This window comes from Vulpes vulpes, chromosome 1 (assembly GCF_048418805.1).
Source record: "Vulpes vulpes isolate BD-2025 chromosome 1, VulVul3, whole genome shotgun sequence".
NCBI classification, from domain to species: domain Eukaryota; kingdom Metazoa; phylum Chordata; class Mammalia; order Carnivora; family Canidae; genus Vulpes; species Vulpes vulpes.
The window spans coordinates 49,972,147-49,990,286 of NC_132780.1; the positions used below are offsets into that span (position 1 = coordinate 49,972,147).

At 45.3% G+C, this 18,140-nt stretch overlaps 1 protein-coding gene across 34 annotated transcripts in view; it reads left to right on the forward strand.

Moving 5' to 3' along the window:
• AOPEP (aminopeptidase O (putative)) overlaps nt 1–18,140 on the forward strand; it is a 334,839-nt gene that overhangs the window by 305,801 nt on the left and 10,898 nt on the right. For 27 of the 34 annotated variants that reach the window (XR_012002590.1, XR_012002591.1, XR_012002585.1 and 24 more), the window contains one exon: nt 7,010–7,126. Coding sequence is in view for 21 of the 34 variants with exons in the window: in XM_072763609.1 (XP_072619710.1) it covers nt 7,010–7,126 (117 nt within the window). In the remaining 13 variants the exon portion in view is untranslated. Of the gene's footprint in view, nt 1–381; nt 2,189–5,194; nt 5,401–7,009; nt 7,127–8,750; nt 10,357–18,140 lie in introns of those variants that run through there. The other 7 variants (XR_012002603.1, XR_012002600.1, XM_072763702.1 and 4 more) reach the window with 5 other exon arrangements.

Below are 18,140 nucleotides of genomic sequence, written 5' to 3' on the forward strand. Positions count from 1 at the left end.
TATTGTGAAAACTGTCAGCTGGTTTTGTATGTCAGATTATAGACATGATATGTAACCAGGTGATGGAATACTATGCAACTGTTGAAAAGAATGAGGTGGGGGCACCTGGGTGGCTCAGTGGTTGAGTATCTGCCTTTGGCTTAGGTCATGATCCCAGGTCCAGGAATTGAGTTCCACATCAGGCTTCCTGTGAAGAGCCTGCTTCTCCCTCTGCCTGTATCTCTGCCCCCCTCTCTCTCTCTCTCTCATGAATAAGTAAATAAAATATTTTAATAATTCATTAAATAAGAATGAGGTGGAACTCTTTCTGTAGTATGGTAAGATAGCAAGAAATATATGTGAGGGGAGTTTAATGTTTTTTTGTTTTGTTTTGTATGATAGAGGCAGAGACACAGGCAGAGGGAGAAGCAGGCTCCATGCCGGGAGCCCGATGTGGGACTCGAACCCAGGACTCCAGGATCGCGCCCTGGGCCAGAGGCAGGCGCTAAACCGCTGAGCCACTCAGGGATCCCAATGTATTTTTGTTTCCCAAAATGTTTCCCCAATTTTTTTCCATGTGAAATGAATTATATGAATATTTGCTTCTGCTTGAATTTTCTTTCTAAAATTTGATTACAGACATACTCCCAAAGATGTGTGATAATCAAAAAGAACTGTGCTGGAAAATATGTCTGTTGATTGCTTAATGTATTTTGAAAGAAATTATTTTCACTTTTAATGATTTTACTTGGTGATTTTCATGTGTTGGTAAATCAAGTTTGTGTCTGCAGAATAATAGGAATTGTGACTTCTTATATTTGGGAGTTCTTTAAAATGTATTAAGTTTTCATTTTACCATGTAGAGGATGGTTCTTTTTATAGGTTTTGTTTAGTTTGTTTTCAGTGCGATTCAAACCAATTGTTTTTTTTCTATACAAGCTACTAGTTTAAACTAGGAATATTTTAATTATATCATGATATCTTAGTTGACAACAGCTTTTAGGCAGACACTTAACCTGTGTACATATTATTAAATTCATTTTTGTCACTTTAAAAGGTTTATCATTAAGAAAGTGACTGATGACAGATGATCATATACCTACATAGTCCTGGCTGGTGTTTGGGGTCCGTAAGGTCAGCTTCACCCGGGTTCTGATACTCTGAGGGTTTTGTGTGTCTTTTGGGGTTGTAAGGAAGGAGAGTTCTTAAGTTTTGAGAAATTTTTTATTGTATACCCCATTTCAAAAGTCATCATATGAAAATTTATATAGCTTAGAGATTTTTATTTATTTTATTTGGGGTCAAAGCACCATCTGAAAGATGATTTGTTAAGGCTTCATCTTGTGTTCTATAGTCCGTTCCTGTTGCCTTTAATGAGTAAAGTACGTGAAGGGGCATTGTTTGTTCTCACGCTGTGGACTCTGGGGGCACCTGAGGCTATATGGTGTGGTGTGTGTTTTCTGGGAAGAGTAGAAAAGAATTTATTAGACTTTGGGGAAATTATAAAAAAGACTTTTTGTATCTCTGGGATTACCTTTTTAATGCAAGGGGCAAAGAACCTCTGTCTCTATTGTGCCTCTATGCCCAAAAGCCTGTGACTTTGAAAGGTCAGCTGCTTTAGTTCTGTTGAATTTCAGCCAGCCAGTCTCCAGCATACAGGAGAATTTGATTTTTCTCCCTCCCCCATTTCTTCTGTTTTTGTTCAGTGTAAACAGTTCCTGCTGTAGTAACATAGACAAATATAGCAGAGAATGCTTTTCTGGAAGAAGAATGCTCCCTAAGCATTTTTTAACCATTTTTGGGAAGAATTGATCTTTCTGTGTATTTCAGACAGACTGAAGGAGGGAGGCTGTTGCTGTAAATTGCAGTGACATCATATGTATTGCCCCCATTGATCCGCTTTTAGTCTCCAGCCAGGATAAAAGGAAATGGCAGTGGGGAGGAAGCATGCTTCATTTAGGCACAGATCCAGAGTGATAATGGGGTAATAATAGAACTCACGCCACTGTTGGTCGGTGGCTGTCTTAGTCCCAGGCTCATTCCCCATCTGGGGAGCCTCCCGGAGACTTCCTCTCCTCTGTGTGCGTGTGTGTGGCTGCAGCAGGCCAGCTGGGCTAGGAGGGGAGGTGCCTGCCTTTGGAGGGCTGCAGGCAGTGGGGCTTGGACGTTGGCGGTGCCTGGTTTCTCGTGTCGAGTCCTGCTTTGAAAGGTCAGTAGTGGGACGCATTGGTGACATATTCTGATGGAAGCGATGAGCTGGCCTTTTCTGTGTCCTGTTCATGGCAGACATGGTGGAGGGGCTCTGTTGCGTGGGTGGTCCTCTGGGAGGCAGGAGTGAGTGATGCCCTGTGACAGCAGTAAGGGGCTTCTAGAAGAATCGGGTTTGTTTGCTTTTTTGTTGCTTGTAGACTAAGGAGGGTGGCTTTGGAAAATTCTTATTTTCTTTCTAAGAGCCTGTGTGGAAACTCTTTAAAACCATGCAGAGTTGTGTGGCTTCCCTCAGCTCTTAAGTTGACTGGGAAAAATACCAGGTAGACTTCTTTCTTTGTACATTTCTGGGTAATCAGCAACTATGGAATCTTCCAGCAAGAATACAGACCTCTAAATCCTTAACAAATAGCATTTGTATTGACTGATCTCCTTTAGCATTTTACGTTTTGTACTCAAGTTTCACAGTGTCGTGTTGTCTTACACGCACAAAGTACGCGCATGACTCTGGCGCACCCCAGTCTTATTTTGTCTAAGTTTCTGAGGCCAATGAATTTTTAAAATACTGAGGTGGTCTCCCTATGGAAAAATAATCACCCCGTCATGAATTCCTTGTTTGTGTAAAGGAAGGAACCTTCTGTTCCTGTCACTGTTAAACTGTGGGCGTGAGCACCATTAGACCCTCAGAAATAAAGGCAGGTTCTTTATATTTAGAGGAGCTGCTTTCTCAGGAGATAATGCTCTGAACCATATCCTTTATTTTTCTTAATCACCTCATAGTGTGACGGAAGCTCTCAGTACTCCTGCATTAAAACACAGTTTGGCCTAGAAGCCATGTGAAATTTAATTTGATTTCTTTGTGGGTGGGAGTGGAATGACCCACACAACACTTCTCATTGCTGTTGTGCCAGCTGCTGGGGCGCGGGCGGTGTGGCACCGCATTTGAGCACATTTGCTGATGTACTGTCTCCACTGCTGTGCAAACATTTTGGTTTATGACATAGCCCTTCTTTTTCATTGTAGGGTGGCTTTACAGGGAGTAAATGTTTATTTTACAAAGAGAAATGTACTATATTAAAGTGAGCTACTTACCACATTTTTGCTTTAATATCGTCTTTTCGGGGGTCTGTAACATCATGTAAAAAATTTCTTTGTGAATGAAAGTTTTATTGTTTGTATACTAGAATAGCACTTGATTGCTGATTTTCTCAACTTTGCTCATTGTTTAGAAACTGCATTTTTCCTGGTGAATTAGAAGAGCCACAGTTGGAAGCCAGATGGCTACAGGTTGTTTACTAAGGGCGAGAAATTTCTCCAGGTCCTCCCTGAAGCATAGGGCTAGCAGAGCTCCCGGCTTTGGGAGAAACGGCCTAGGGTGTCCGTTTGGGCCCTAGTTGCCTTCTGCCCTCTCTGAACAGACCAACTCTCTGCCTGGGTGGGGGCCTGTCGAGGGGAGCTCCCTGGCCGGCCACGTGGCTTACTCTCTGCCTCCCCCAGCCCTCAGGCTTTGACGCCCCCCTCCAGTCCATCTCAAGGGGTGGGGGGCTTGGCTTTAAATATTTTTCCATCATGGAAAATTTGAAGAGGACAAAAGCCTTCAGTGATCCTCTGGTTTTGTTTCTCTGTGCAGATGTGTGACCTTTCTGCTTAGAAGCAAAACTTAAGATATGAAAGTATGAACCAGATATCTTGGTAGGTTCATGTGCTCATAATTCTTCAGCTTTAAGCTGGAGTTGTGTTTGTTGGTTAAACCCAACTGGGGGGGCAGCCCAGGTGGCTCAGCAGTTTAGTGCCGCCTTCAGCCCAGGGCCTGATCCTGGAGATCCGGAATCGAGTCCCACATTGGGTTCCCTGCGTGGAGCCTGCTTCTCCCTCTGCCTGTGTCTCTGCCTCTCACTTCTCTTTCTCTGTGTGTCTCTCATGAATAAACAAATCGTAAAAAACAAAACAAAAAACACCCAACTGGGGGAAGTTAAGGACCAAATGAATCAACTTACTCAAGGGTTTCTTTCCTTTGTGAGTCTCTCTAGTTTAAATCCAATCCCAAACTTGAGTTCTAACAGTAGGCCTCTATAAGTGCGCACACACAATAGGGACACACAATGCTCTCCTTCCCTGTAACTGCAGATTCGCAGGGCTGGTTCCTACTGTATTTAGGTAGGCAGCGGAGCTGACACCCCCAGCTGATGGGTGTCCTGGGCTCCATTAGGTGGGCCCTTCCCCAGAAGTTGTCTTCCTGCATTCAGAATGGTGTTGACATTGAGCTGTTGCTCCTGGAGTTGGCTAGCTATGGAAGTGCTGTGGACCAGTTTTGAAAGTGCCCTTCGGGGTACAGGGCCGGATGGGCCCCTGATGCAGTCTTGGGGCTCTCCTCTCTATGACCCCTGTGGAGGCAGAAGCCAGGCCAGGCCACCACATGGTGAGGGCTGCTGGGGCACACTTTGTAAAGGACAGTAGTGAGGTGAGGGAGAGAGACCATAATGGGGGAGAAAGACCAGCCCTGGAAGGAGAGTTCAAGTGCAGGAGGACAACTGGGGAATGACCTAAAGGGACCTGCAGGATGTACTTAAGGCCAGGGCTGAAGGATTAGCCTCCAGCAGAGAAGGGCCCCTCTTGGAACACAGGAAAGAAAGATCCAGAAAGGGAAGCTGCAGGATGCTGTGGGTGGGAAGGAGAGCTGAGGGAGCCTGGGTGCCAGGCAGGGCCTGAGGAGATTGCTTGTGGTATGAGCTGATGAGGAGGCTCCCTAGAGAGGCTGCTGGCCCTAGATGTGGGCTATTTTGTAAACAGCAAATTTTTGAAAAATATAAAAGCCTCGTGTGTCTGAAACTATAAAAAATGAAAAACTGACATTTTTGTTACTGGTTGTTATATAGTGATTTGATATCTTAAAACATCTTAAAGGCACATGACTTATAATGAAAGAAAATGAAGTGTTAGCTGTTCTTTGAGCCCTTCTATAGGACCTCGTGGGTCAGCTGGTTGTAACCCTCTATTTTTGTTGAAGGCACCTTGTTTCAATCCTGTCAGCCCTGGAGAGAGGATCCACAGTGTTGTCTCTAATAAGGTGGATGAAGTGATGTTATAAAATAAGAATGCCCAGGAATCAAGTGATACACATCCATGTTTGTCTGTAGAAAGTGGGAGTTTTATTATCCCTTAGAAGAATGAGACGAGAAAATACAAAAACTGCTTCCATTGTGAAATTACCTGGTGAATATTGTGTGTGCTGTCTACCCAGTGTTCCTCCATGTACATTTTGGGAAGAGTGTATATGGGGGGGGGGGGGGGGGGGGCAGAGAACACACCTGGGGGCAAAAAGGTAGGTAGTGAGAGAACCAGTGATTTTTAAATTTTTTTTTAAAGTAACAAAGTGGGGATTAAAATCCAGGTGGTGATATGAATATTCTGTTGATCTAGCATTGACTTGTAGACCTGTAAAATCGAGTTAGCTGACAGGGATTATCGGGCCATAAGCAGGGATAGAGAAAAGCTAAATGTAGAGAGAATAATGGAATTCAGAGTAATGATTTTATTTTATTTTATTTTTAAAAAACATTTTATTTATTTATTCATGAGAGACACAGAGAGAGAGGCAGAGAGCAGGCTCCATGCAGGGAACCCGATGTGGGACTTGATCCCAGATCCCGGGATCACGCCCTGAGCCAAAGTCAGACGCTCAACCACTGAGCCACCCAGGCGTCCCCAGAGTAATAATTTTAAAACCTTGACTTTAAAATAAGTATTTTTCAGTTCCTATAAGATGTATCTTAAATTTATTTTTTCTTCCATTTGTAGTTTATTTGAGCAGTGCCCTGTGCTGCAGTGCATTGCATGCAGTACAGTAGTGAATAAGACATTTTAAGTTCTTGGATTTCATAAATACTATTTGCTCAGAAATTTTCATTGTTTTTATGCCATATGAAAACATCTTCCTCTATGCCTTTAAGTGATAAACACCATTTTTTTTTTACCTGTCCTGTATGAAAATTCAAGAATAAGAGTGACCTTATGCATTGTGTCTGTGAGAGATTATACATATATACAGACTTGTATAAAATTACATGTACAATCATTTAAATTTTTTTTTAATGGAATAGTAAACTTACAGTTCTTATAATGGGGGGACTGTGAGACATGGTTCTTATTTCCATTATGTGCCCTTTATTTCTTGGTGTTACATTTGCAAGGTTTAAGTGGTAAAGAAACCATGAAAACTGCTTATTTCTTTTCCATGTGTTCACTTAAGATCAGATGTCTTCTTGAATTTTTATCTAGGTTAAATGATATTTTTTTGGCATACTACATGCCATAAAGAAAGAAATGGAATAAACCATGATGATGTTTTATTAAAATACTTAAGCACAGTTTTTATCATTTCACAGTGTGTATATATATATTGTGTTGCACATCTTTAAAACATTGTACAACCTAAAAATAAAAAGATAAACACTGGATCTTTTGATCTGCTCTAAATATAGAACTGACATGAAAAGCCACAGAGAATAGGGCTTTTTTTTTTTTTAATTTTTAAAATTTATTTATGATAGTCACACAGAGAGAGAGAGAGAGGCAGAAACATAGACAGAGGGAGAAGCAGGCTCCATGCACCGGGAGCCCGACGTGGGATTCAATCCCGGGTCTCCGGGATCGCCCCCTGGGCCAAAGGCAGGCGCCAAACCGCTGTGCTACCCAGGGATCCCTGCGAATAGGGCTTAAAAGGCCCCAGTGTCAGTGTCTTTGGGGATATGGCATAAGCCCTGAGGTTTACCAAGGTCAGGTCTCTAGTCTGTTCACAGACTTTTTTGGTTTTTGCCCTTAGCTCCTTCCAGACCAGCTTGTCTTGCTTCTGGAGCATCTCTTAGAGCAGAAGACTCTGAACCCCCGAACTCTGCAAAGCCTCGAGAGGACATACCAGCTCTCCCAACAGGATGCAGAGGTAAGCAGGAGTGCTCTTGGAGTTTGGACAGTGGGCCCTCGTTGTTGATGAAGAGTGATGGTCCTATTGCACCCCAAGATGCTGACACTGCTCTTGCCATTAGAAGCATCCATGCTGTGTGCTTCTGAGTGAAGAACAGGTACTTTATGCAGTGTAGACTGCTCCCCTGTTCATGCTTGCTCCAGCATGGGGCCTCTGATCCTCGTTGTCACCAGGGTATGTTGAGGTCCTGAGTTTTCTGAGTTTTTCCTTTTACATCTTAAATCGTAAAGACCAACATCAGTCTCCTAAAGGAATGAGCAGACAGGGTGGAGTGTTCTTGAATTAGAAACTCAGACGGGTCATTTGTGCACGAAGGTGGCGCCATCCTGCTGCATATTAAGGAAACTTGGCTCAGATGTACCAGAACTTCTTGGTTGCATTCAGTTAGGACAGGAAAGGAGCCATGTGTAAAGGAAATGAAGACTAAATCTAACAGCCGTGGTTTGAAAAGCAAAATTGGATGCTTGTGGGAAAGCAATATGATGTGGTTCATAATATCTTTTGGCTTACTTGGAAGAATGCAGGGTGAATCCTAAGATGAATTCCACAAGTTTTTATATATGTGAAATAGTAAATATTTATTGTATTAAGTCATCTGAAACAAAAAACAAGCACACACTCAAAAAAGAGAAAAACTCTCTTATATAAAACTCCTAAAATGCAAGTGAGCTTGGTTTGTGTTCAATTGAAATAACTGAACATTTGAAACCCGTCCAGTGCCATGTGGCCGCCTGTAGCCACCCACAGTTCTCGAGTGCTTGATACGTGGCTGTCGTGAATTGAGATGTGCTGTGAATTGAGTGTGTGAAATGCACCATGGATATTAAAAGACATAGTGTACAATACAAATCATCTCATAATTTCTTCTTATTGATCACAGTGTTGAAATGATATTTTGGATTTGTTGGGTTAACTAAAATATGAAAACTAATTACACAATCACTAAAATGGAATAAAGCAGGAAAAGCCCACTCGTTATTATTAAAAGGTAAGGTGGACATTGTTACACTTTTGAAAGCCCCATAAATTCAGGAGTCAATGGTAAAACTCCAGAGAAGACACATGTGGCTTTTCACCCACCTGAGCATAGATCAGATGTGCAACTGTTGCTCTTTAACTCTTATACTTTTGTTTATGGGAGTTTCCAAATGTCAGCCTGTTATTTTTAATTAGTGCTTAAAAGATATTTTTATTTATAGGCATGAGGTTATGTTTTAATCAGAGCCGAATTCTTCTGAAATGCCAAGCCCCTGTGACTGGCAGCGGACAGGCGAGGGCAGGTGGATCAGAGCAAGCACGGGGCACCTGTCACTCTGCCCAAAAGCTGCAAGGTGCAAGACCCTGTGTTCCCCCTTGTTGTTACTTTTAAAAACTACAATTTAAAAAAATACACAGCACTCCTAGCTGCAGGCTGATTTGGTCTGCTTTCTCCAGAGCTTGTTGGCCTCTGCTCTGGGACATGCGGGTTGATTGAGGTCAGGGGTGGGCAGGGGCCAGTTGCAGGAGGGCCTTGAGGCTGTGGAGCGCAGTTGGGATTTTTTTTTTTTTCTAACAGTGTGCCTCCACCCTGCCCCTTTCCCAGGTTCTCTGAGGTCCTGGCATGTGGTTACACTGACAGCTCGTCTCCCTGTGAAGTTTCCTTGAAATGTCACTCAGAACCAGAAAAGCAACAGGATTTTGGCTAACCAAGCTGTTTTCTAGAAACTTTATTAGTTAAGTGTGATTTTTTTTATGACATTGATTAGCAGGAATTTAGTTGAATAACCATCTGCCTTTATTTTAAGTGACAGAACATTTCATGGGAGGAAGAATTGTTATTTGATGGGAAGGTCTTGAGGATTCTGACTTTATTTTCGATGGTTCTCCTTGGCCTAAACAAATCAGGATCGTCCCTTTCAGCCATTATCAGAGCTTTTAAATATGTCCTAAATGGCAGTCATTGGAAAGTTGTCCAGATTTGCTGGAGTGTGGCAGGCTGTGTATGGAGCATGCCTGTGGGAAAGGGCTCTTGAGTGACTTGCCCGGCACAGAACAGTGTGAGTTATGGCCTGCTGCTCTTTGTCCAGGGTGCTGGGACCTGGGACCAAGGCTTCAGCCCCAGGGACTGCAAGGACTCTAGCACAGAGGAGGGGTGCTCGTGCCAGCATGGGGAGGGTGTACAGGGAGTGCAGTCCCCCACATTTCCCAGGTATACGGAAAGGCTCCTCTTACTCTTCTTGGTTGGGCCTTTTTCCTGATAGCGGATACATAAGTCCCTTTTGACAAGGGAGCTTACTGCTTCTCGCCTCACTGCTGCGGCATCTCCCAGCTGCTGGAGCCGTGGCTCCGGCTGCTCCTGCCCCCACCTACCCAGGGCCCTGCAGCACAGCCTTTTTGGCCGGGTGGTGCACGGTCCAGGCTCCCTCCACCCTCTGAGTATTCTCAGCCATGTAAGACACCTGTCCTGCTGTGACTTGGGGCCCCCTGTCCTGTGGCTGCTTCAGCTCCTTTGCTGTTACCCCCCTGGGCCCATCCCTTCCTCTCTGTGTGTGGGCAGGCTGGTGTGGTCCCACTGGCAGGTTTATTTTTAATTATCCTCTCTAGGTAGCCCGGTGTCTGTTAGCAACTTACTGCTTCTGGGTTTCAGCCATGTTCCCAGAACGTCTGCTCTGTGAGTCAGGATTTCTGAGCATGGCGCCTAGGCCCATGTTGCAGGTCAGATTGGTGGGTGTCGGCCTTCTGAGCCCCAGTCCAGGTTACATGCCCCCTGGCTTTCATGTGCCTGCGTCACACGTGGCGTGAATACACAGTCCTGCTCTGTGGGGGAAGGGATGCCATGTGCTCCCGGTCCTAGGGGAAGAGTGCTGGAGGACAGGGGTCAGCAGAAGCCGGGCAGAGTTGTGCATGTCATCATGGGCCACTTCATGCCTCGCCTGCAATTCCCCTTGCCACCCTCTGAAACGTGGGGCACTAGTGGGGGGATTTTCGTCTTCCTTAGTCTGAAAAGTAATCATCGGGATCCCTGGGTGGCGCAGCGGTTTGGCGCCTGCCTTTGGCCCAGGGCGCGATCCTGGAGACCCGGGATCGAATCCCACGTCGGGTTCCGGGTGCATGGAGCCTGCTTCTCCCTCTGCCTGTGTCTCTGCCTCTCTCCCTCTCTCTCTGTGTGACTATCATAAATAAAGAACAAAAAAAAAAAATGAAAAGTAATCATCAACCATTTTTTTTTTTACATTCTGAGCTAACGAAACTATTAACCATGTGTGGGGCTGCTTTTAACCAGGATGGAAAATGAGCTGAGGGCAACCTCAATTCGCAGAAATATATTGTTTACAGTTTTTTTTAACATATTGGCTCAACTAAAGAGCCATGAAAGTTAAAAAAAAAAAAAAATAGATGTTTAACTGATTCTCGGGACAGAGGCTATTTTCTAAGATCCTTTTCTAAATGATGACTTTCCTGCCCTCTTAGCAGGTCTCTTGAGCTGTAGCATCGCTGCCGTGGTTGGGGATGAGGATCCACGCAGCTCGGCTCTGGGACCTTTCTCCCCAAGGGCCCCTCACATGACTGTGAAGTTCATTTCTTTCTATAGACTACAATTGAGCACTTCATAATTAGGGGCACACCTCAGGTGAGTTTTCAGAAATTCAGAATCAGTACCTCAGCATCTTATCTGGCTTAGATGGGAGTAGAGGGCATTAGTCAGAAAGGTCCCCAAGGTGTTATGCTCTGCTCTGGTGCTTCAGTTGGTAGATTGAGCCAGAAATTTCATTCTCTAAGAGAGACAGTTACCAGTGTCAGCTGCTCCCCTCATGTGTTTGGGGAATTACCGAGGGCCGAGAGGAGAGGTCTCCTGAGTTAGGTCACAGTGGGACAGCTGGGCGCCTACCCTTTAGTCTCCCTTCAGGGGACAACCCCTCATGGTCAGCCACCAGCAGGGAAGGATAGTGCCTGCTGCTGGCCTCAGGAGTGCCTCTGCCATGCCTTGATCTCTTAACACCCCAGCCAAGCACCTGATCCTGGCTGAGGCACTGCCTTGGTAACAAGCTCCACTTGAGTCCCAGGCCCCCGAATGGCTGGTGACCTCCAATAGCCACGTCATCCCCTTCCTGAGCTCTGTCTTCCTGTCTGCACAGCAGTCTGGGCTGGACTGTAGACTTCCTGGCTTTTATGGCCACAACCAAGTGGCAAAAAGTTTCATGAAACCAGTTTTACATTACTATCCTTTCCTATTTCATTTTCTTTAAAAATGTGCGTTGCAATAAATTGCAGTAAATTGATTTTATGAGTCACCAAATGGGTCGCAGCCCATAGTTTGAAAAATGCCGGGCGGGATGACGTTGGTCCCCCTCACAACCCCCCTGCTTCCTTCCTGTGGACCATGGCCAAGAATCCTGAGCTGCCACTGCCTCAGGATGAAAATGGAGCCATAAACCCCTTCCTTGTGGGATGGGACTGTTAACAACATGATGTGAGAAAATGTGAGCATCCATGACCTTAATGTAATTTCTGTTCATGTAAGACCCATAGTCTCTCATTTGTTGTGAAGTGGTCTAGTTTTGTTATTTAGCTGAGACACACTTTGTATTATCTCCTTCCTTTAACCTGTCAGGGAGAGAGAAAAGCATAAGTTCCCTGTTAGGAGCTCCCCAGCATCTGGTCACAGAGTTCTTAGTCTAGGGGCAAGGTGAGCTGAGGGGGCGGTGGGGGGAGAACTTGCTTTAAATCACGGTTTCCCAACTTTGTTTGTCACTTCCAACATTTGGGCCAGGGAATCCTCTGTTGTGGAGTGGCCTGTGCATTGTAGGAAGGTGAGTATCCCTGGCCTTGACCCATGAGAGGCTGTCAGGAGTGCCACCCACCCACCCCCTGCTTGGCAATCAGAAGTGCCTCCACATAGGACCAAATGTCTCCTGAGAGAGAGGGTAACACTTGTTTAAGAGCCCCAGCTCTGCAGCACCCGCTGATTCACAAAAGGCAAGTTTTTCCTCTGATCTAATAAAGTGCCTGACAGTTGGTCACACAACACAGTGTGGAGGAGCTAGAAAGATAGTTAACAATGATTAACGGCTACCCCAAGTCCACTGTACTTGGCTTCAAAGGATGTAACCTTGGGAGAGGTGAAAACAAAACCTCTCTCCGGGAAGAAGAAGGAACTTCTAAAGTAGTAGTAGCAAGTAAATCTGAGGAAGCAGAATTAGCAAAGAGGTACAAACCTGTTTGACCACTTGAACCCAGAGTAAGCCACGCCAGCATGGAAGGTTCCGATCCGCAAAGGACACGTTCAAGGTTGATTGCAAATGGAAAAACATCCAGCTTTTCAGTTCTTCCCCACATCACTGCCTTTCTTCTGGTTCCTGCTGAAGAGCCCTGAAGAGTCCCAGGAAGAGCCCTGGAAAACCCACTAAGTGGCCCCTTCCCATGGTGGGCTTCACGTACGTGACGGGGGCCTGATTTGAATACACTGTTACCAAGAGAACTCATTGTTTGCTTAAGGTCCAGAGGGGATGATCCCAGGAGTGCCCTGGTCTGAGGACTCTGGTGCTCATTTCTGATTTCATTTGGGCCCAAAGCATAGTTTCTGTGAATTGACAGAATTTCATGATTCACAGATCTTGGCACGTAAAAGGGCAGAGAATAAAAACGTAGCCATGTGTCACGTCTCTGAATCCAAACTGATCTATCGCTGATTCTGCCCATTCCTTTTAATGCTAACACTCCTTTATTCAAGGGAGCCTTCGCCTGCAGAGTCCAGGTCTGTTCCTGGTCACACGGAGCACCCCACCCCTCTTCCCTCCTCTGGTAGCTTATCCGCAGCGCTCCAGCTGCCAAACAAATAAAACACTTCTGTTTTGTTTTCCATACAGAACAGTTTGGAGGAGAAATTAGTTGATCTCTTCAGGCTCTGTTGCCACGTCAGGATGCTGAGTTGGTAACATTTATTAAAATGCAGTGTCCGGAGCCCTGTACTTCCTTCTGCTGTGGTCCAGCTCCATGCACTGTCTGCACAGCAAAGCAGCAGATGCTAGGGCCTTGCTGGTGTCATGAGGGCAGCACGGTGCAGGGATGCCTCTTCTCCTTCCTCTCAGGGGCAACACACACACCCCAGAACCTCCCCAGGTCCTCACCCAGCATTGTCTGGAGGAGGCACCATCCTGGCCCAGAGCCCCACAAAGGCAGTTTGGGGATTAAGTATAAAAAGGGAGCATTACGGAGAGTCAAAATGATGTGTGGCAATTAGCAAGGTGGTTTTTCAGGTTGAGATAGGAAGTGGGAGTTTCTAGAAACACCTGCCATATCCAGCATTCAGCTGTTTGTCACAATTTCTTTGCAGGGACGACCAGTCTGTCTTGGTGGCCCTGTGGCATGGTTAATAAGCTCAGGCTGCAAATTAAGAGGTCGAATGCTGTTGAACCCCAGCTTTAGGATGTGAATGAACTATAGTGTGAATTAATAACCATTTTTAAAAAGGCAAGACAGGGCTTTGGGCAGGAGGCACTTCTCTGTCTCTCTGACACAGGGTTGTATAATTCATTTTCTAGAGTTTTGAAAGCTGGACGGAGTGCACATTGAAAAATGAGATTGGGGTAATTTTTTTAGTTGCTTTTTAAACCTTGTGCCTTTTATGTGGGAAAGAACAGAGCTCTTATATAATTCTTTAGTTATATTTGTGTATTTTTTCCTTGTCGTATTTGGTTTATGAAACAGTGTTTTAGAACATTTCCTTCCAAGTCTGGAAGGTATCTCTAGGTCTTTCTTGGAGTTTTCTTTCTTTGTTACTGAGTTCAGTGCCCCTGGAGTTTTTCTGGGGAAATCTTACAACAAATAAAGTGTCCTCTGCTACACTATGATAAAGGAATTTTTCAAAAACTGATCTAAAATAACAGTACATAAAAACTTTCATTTGTCAGATAATATTCCTCTCTTGTTCCTGAGGCCAGGGATTGTGTCTTATTTACCTTGAAATTTTCTCATGTGTGACGTCTGCTCAAATGCAGACGTGTTAAATGATGAAGATTAAAAAAAAGATAAGCCACTAATGGCATAATGTGCTCATTTTTTCTTAGAAGAACCATTTAAATAAACACTTAAAATCAATTCATAATATTTATAACTTATCTGTAAATAGAAGAAAAAGGAAAAGAACATTCGGTAGAGGGGCTTTTAGCCACAGGTTCAGCCAGACTTGATGAGAAAAGTTCCTACTCTCTTACTGTTCTTTGTTCTTGCCATTTGGCGCCCTGCAGTGTGTGGTACAGAAGCTTTCTATGCCCCGCCCCCACACCCCTGTCTACAGATTTTCTCAAAAAGATAGAGATGAACACATTTTCTGGGGTTACAAATAACATTGCCTTATTGCTCTTTTGGTAGAGCCCCAAGCCCCGCTGCATCACATGTCCCTTTTAGCTTTAAAGGTCTCAGGAGTGAAATCAGCATGGGGTTTCATCAGGTTGAAACACAATCAGGTTGGTGCTTCTGGGTTCTGTATACCTCCATCAGGAGTTTACATATTCCCTATTCTGTTTCTGTGCTGGAGTCGTCCACAGCAAAAAAGCGCACCATTGTCTGTGAACACTGCCATTGTTTCCCCACAGCTGTAAACAGCCATATTCACATGTAAAATGTCCCATAAATACCCTAAAGAAGAGGGCTCACTTTTGTCAAAATGCTGTCTTTCCAGATTGCTTTTCTCCCCTCGGGTGCCTTGTCTGCATCCTTTCCCAGCTCTTGGCTTGAGAGTTGGGGTCATCCGGCCTTCAGGCTGTGAAACCCATGTACCACACAGAGAATGCAGGTGCTGCCTGAGGTGTGCAGGGAGCCTTCCCCAGGGCAGATGCTGCAGGGCAGGGGGCAGTGCTCTGTGGATCCCACACCATTTCTGGCAGCGTCCATGCCTCTTAGGTGTGAATGGTTGTGCCGGTACCTGATAGCAAAGAGAAAATTATTGGATTTCAATTGTTTAAAAAATTAAAGAGCTCCCATTTATATGCAAATGGTAACATTCTGTGTGTGTGTGTCAGTGTGTGAAATTTAAAGATCGGCTCAACTTAATGGGGTGGCACCGAGACCAATTTTTTTGAGCTACTTGGTCTGCATGTTGCCACACTGCAGCCTTGAACTGCATGGAGCCATGTTGCATAGACTGAGTGGTCTTGCCCATCTGTGGGTAGAAGCGGCTCACCATGCTGAGTGCGAAAGTCCACAGGCCCTGGTGGAGCCAGCCAGCTGGAAACGAGAGCCTGGCCTGTCCCCTGGCTCTGCTGTCAGGACACCAGGTAATTTCCTCAAGAACAAACTCTGTGGAACAGCGTCCTTTGCTGAAACAACCTTCCCCAGCTTGACTCTTGGGTTTTTAGCAACAGCTTTAAGAAATAGTTCACATACCATACGATTCACCATTTAAAGTGTACAATTCAATGGTTTAGTGTATTCACAGAGCTGTGTAGGCAAATGATTGCAGAGCATTATCATCATCTGTCAAACCCCCAGACTCCATAGCCGCCGTTCCCAGCGTGACCACCCCCACCCTAGTCCTGGCAGGCACCCTCCACTGTCTAGATTTGCCTGTTCTGGATGTTCATGTACACGGAGCCCTGGATGATATGTAACCTTCAGTGACTGGCTTTTCTTTTCGCGTCCTGCTTTCAGGAGTCGCCCGTGTTTCAGTGTAGATCAGCACTTCGTTCCCTTTCCATTGCCAGATATTTTCGATTGGGTGGATTACAGTCGTTATGGACACGGGGCCATTTCCACGTTTCAGCTGCTGGGAATACTGGTTTCATAGGGAGGGTGTTGAGAAGAAATAGGGACTAAAGAGGAGGGGAGAGAGGGCTGAAATTTTCACAGCACATGTCGTATGGCTAGAAATGGGGCACAGGCACCTCCTCGCTCAGGAGCTGATGTGTTGCCTTCCTTCTGCGCTTGGATGTATGGTCCTTGTCAGGGTTTTCCGCTGCACCATGTTATGTTCTTTTCACGGCACTCATCATGAAGGTATTGGTTCCTGGATTCTTCTGAGACCTTCTAATGAACTGTAAGTTCCAGGAGGGCAGGGGCTTGTTTTATTTAGCGCTTTATCCTCAGTCTTCTGGAGGATGACTTTTCTTGAGTCTCCAGTGACTGGAGTAGCAGCTACCAGCATCTGACTTGACAAGGTGATGGGAGTAGGGAAACACCCCCTGGAGGGCCCATGCATTTTGTTGGACTCCGGGAGGCCCTCCAGCCTTGACTCTGCCTCAGAGGACAGTGAGAGAAGGTGCCGGTAGCTCTTCTGAGCTTATCAGAGGAGGTAGCCCATGGCCTTGTTTTCTGCCAAGAGAAAAAAAAGTCTTTTTTTTTTTTTTTTTTTTCCAGTAAAGGCTGTGTCACATGGTAATGAAAGGAAGAATAGGTGGAATGTGTCGTTTCCTAATTACAGACTTACATGTTGGAATGGACTGCCACCCAGGACTTAGTTGTGATGGGAAAGGAAGGAAAATTGTGCCATAGTTCAAGGTGGACCCAACATGGGCTCCCAAGTGCTACTTTTTTGAGGCCTGGTTCTCTTAGTAGCATTAATGGCATTAGATGAAAGGGCATGTCCACAAGAGAAGGAAGAAAGGTTAGAACTTGCCCAAGTGAACTTCATGAGTACGGCTGCCTCTTAGAGCCCTTGACGTTTATCGTCACGTGTATCCTCCCCATCACTCACTGTGGGCATGTCAAATGTGAGGCAGGCAGTCCCAAACGATCCCTGTTTTGCATATTGCTACAGCTCTCATTATTTTTGGCTACAGCCGGTTTTCACCAGTTGTCCGTAACCAGAACTTTAGGGACTGACTCAGGCATGGGTAGTAGGAGTCCTGAGAAAGAGCAGAGAGCCTCCGATGCCTGTTTGTTGTCTACCCTGGGTGGAGGGGACCTGCCCACCCGGCTGCATGACTGCAGATGCAGTAACTTATAATTCCTTTTTATTTCAAAAAATAGCATTAAGGTTGCAGCTCTTGGGAGTAAGGAGCAGTGAATATGGGAGAGAGAAGGAGAAGGGCTAGAATCACTGTACGGATGTTGGGATCTTTCGTCTTCTCATGAGGCACCCCAGACCCTGAATAGACCATTACATGTACCCCTAAACAGAGCACTTGTCGGAGATGCTGTCTGTCGTCTGCAAGGGTCTTTGTGCTGCCGGGCGGCCAGATGGGCTTCCCTCACCAGCCATAGAGCCACTTTCAGGCAAAGTTAAATCAAATTTCAGACACAAATTGAAAAAGCAGGTTCATTTATTGCAGTGTTAGATTTATTAACTCCCAAAAGCCATGAGCCTTGGTCTTTCTGCTTACAGATATAAAATGGAACTCTAAATGAGGTTTAATGGGTTTCCCAGATCATGTTCCCTAGACAGATTTTTGTTTTCCTTATAACAGTAAATTTTGAAATCAAAAAGACTGAAAAGAAAGGAGAGTACTTCTGTCACAAATAGGATGGGTGGCATTCTTCAAAGCGTTTTATGGCTTCCAACCGTGCCTTATAATTTCCAAGTAGCTGAAAAGCATTCCGAGTCTTTAAAAGTTATGCATTCTTTCGGAAACATCTATCAGACATGTACCATGGGCCAGGGCCTGGAGACGCCTGGAAGATGCCCAGCCCCTGTTCTTGCCACACTTGTGTTTTAGTGTAGCTACGATGTACACAGGCAAACAAGGAAATGCATCCCATCCCATGAGCACTGTGGGCTGAGCAGGTGCTGAACATGACTCTTAAAAGTGGCCCATGGGTGTGGGGTGCTTATGGACTTGGGCCCAAGAGGCGAGGTGAGGCCTGTGCACAGAGAAGATCCTGCGAGCAAACTCGGGTGTGCGGGGCTGTAGCAGTGCCATCTCGTGTCACAGCGGATACCCCTGTCCCCTCCCCTCTGCTGGCCCCTCACAGCCTGCTTGTTAAAAACCAAAGGCTATTAACACACTTCGGGACTTTCTGGGACGCACTGAGACTTTGATGGAGCTGTAGTCCATTA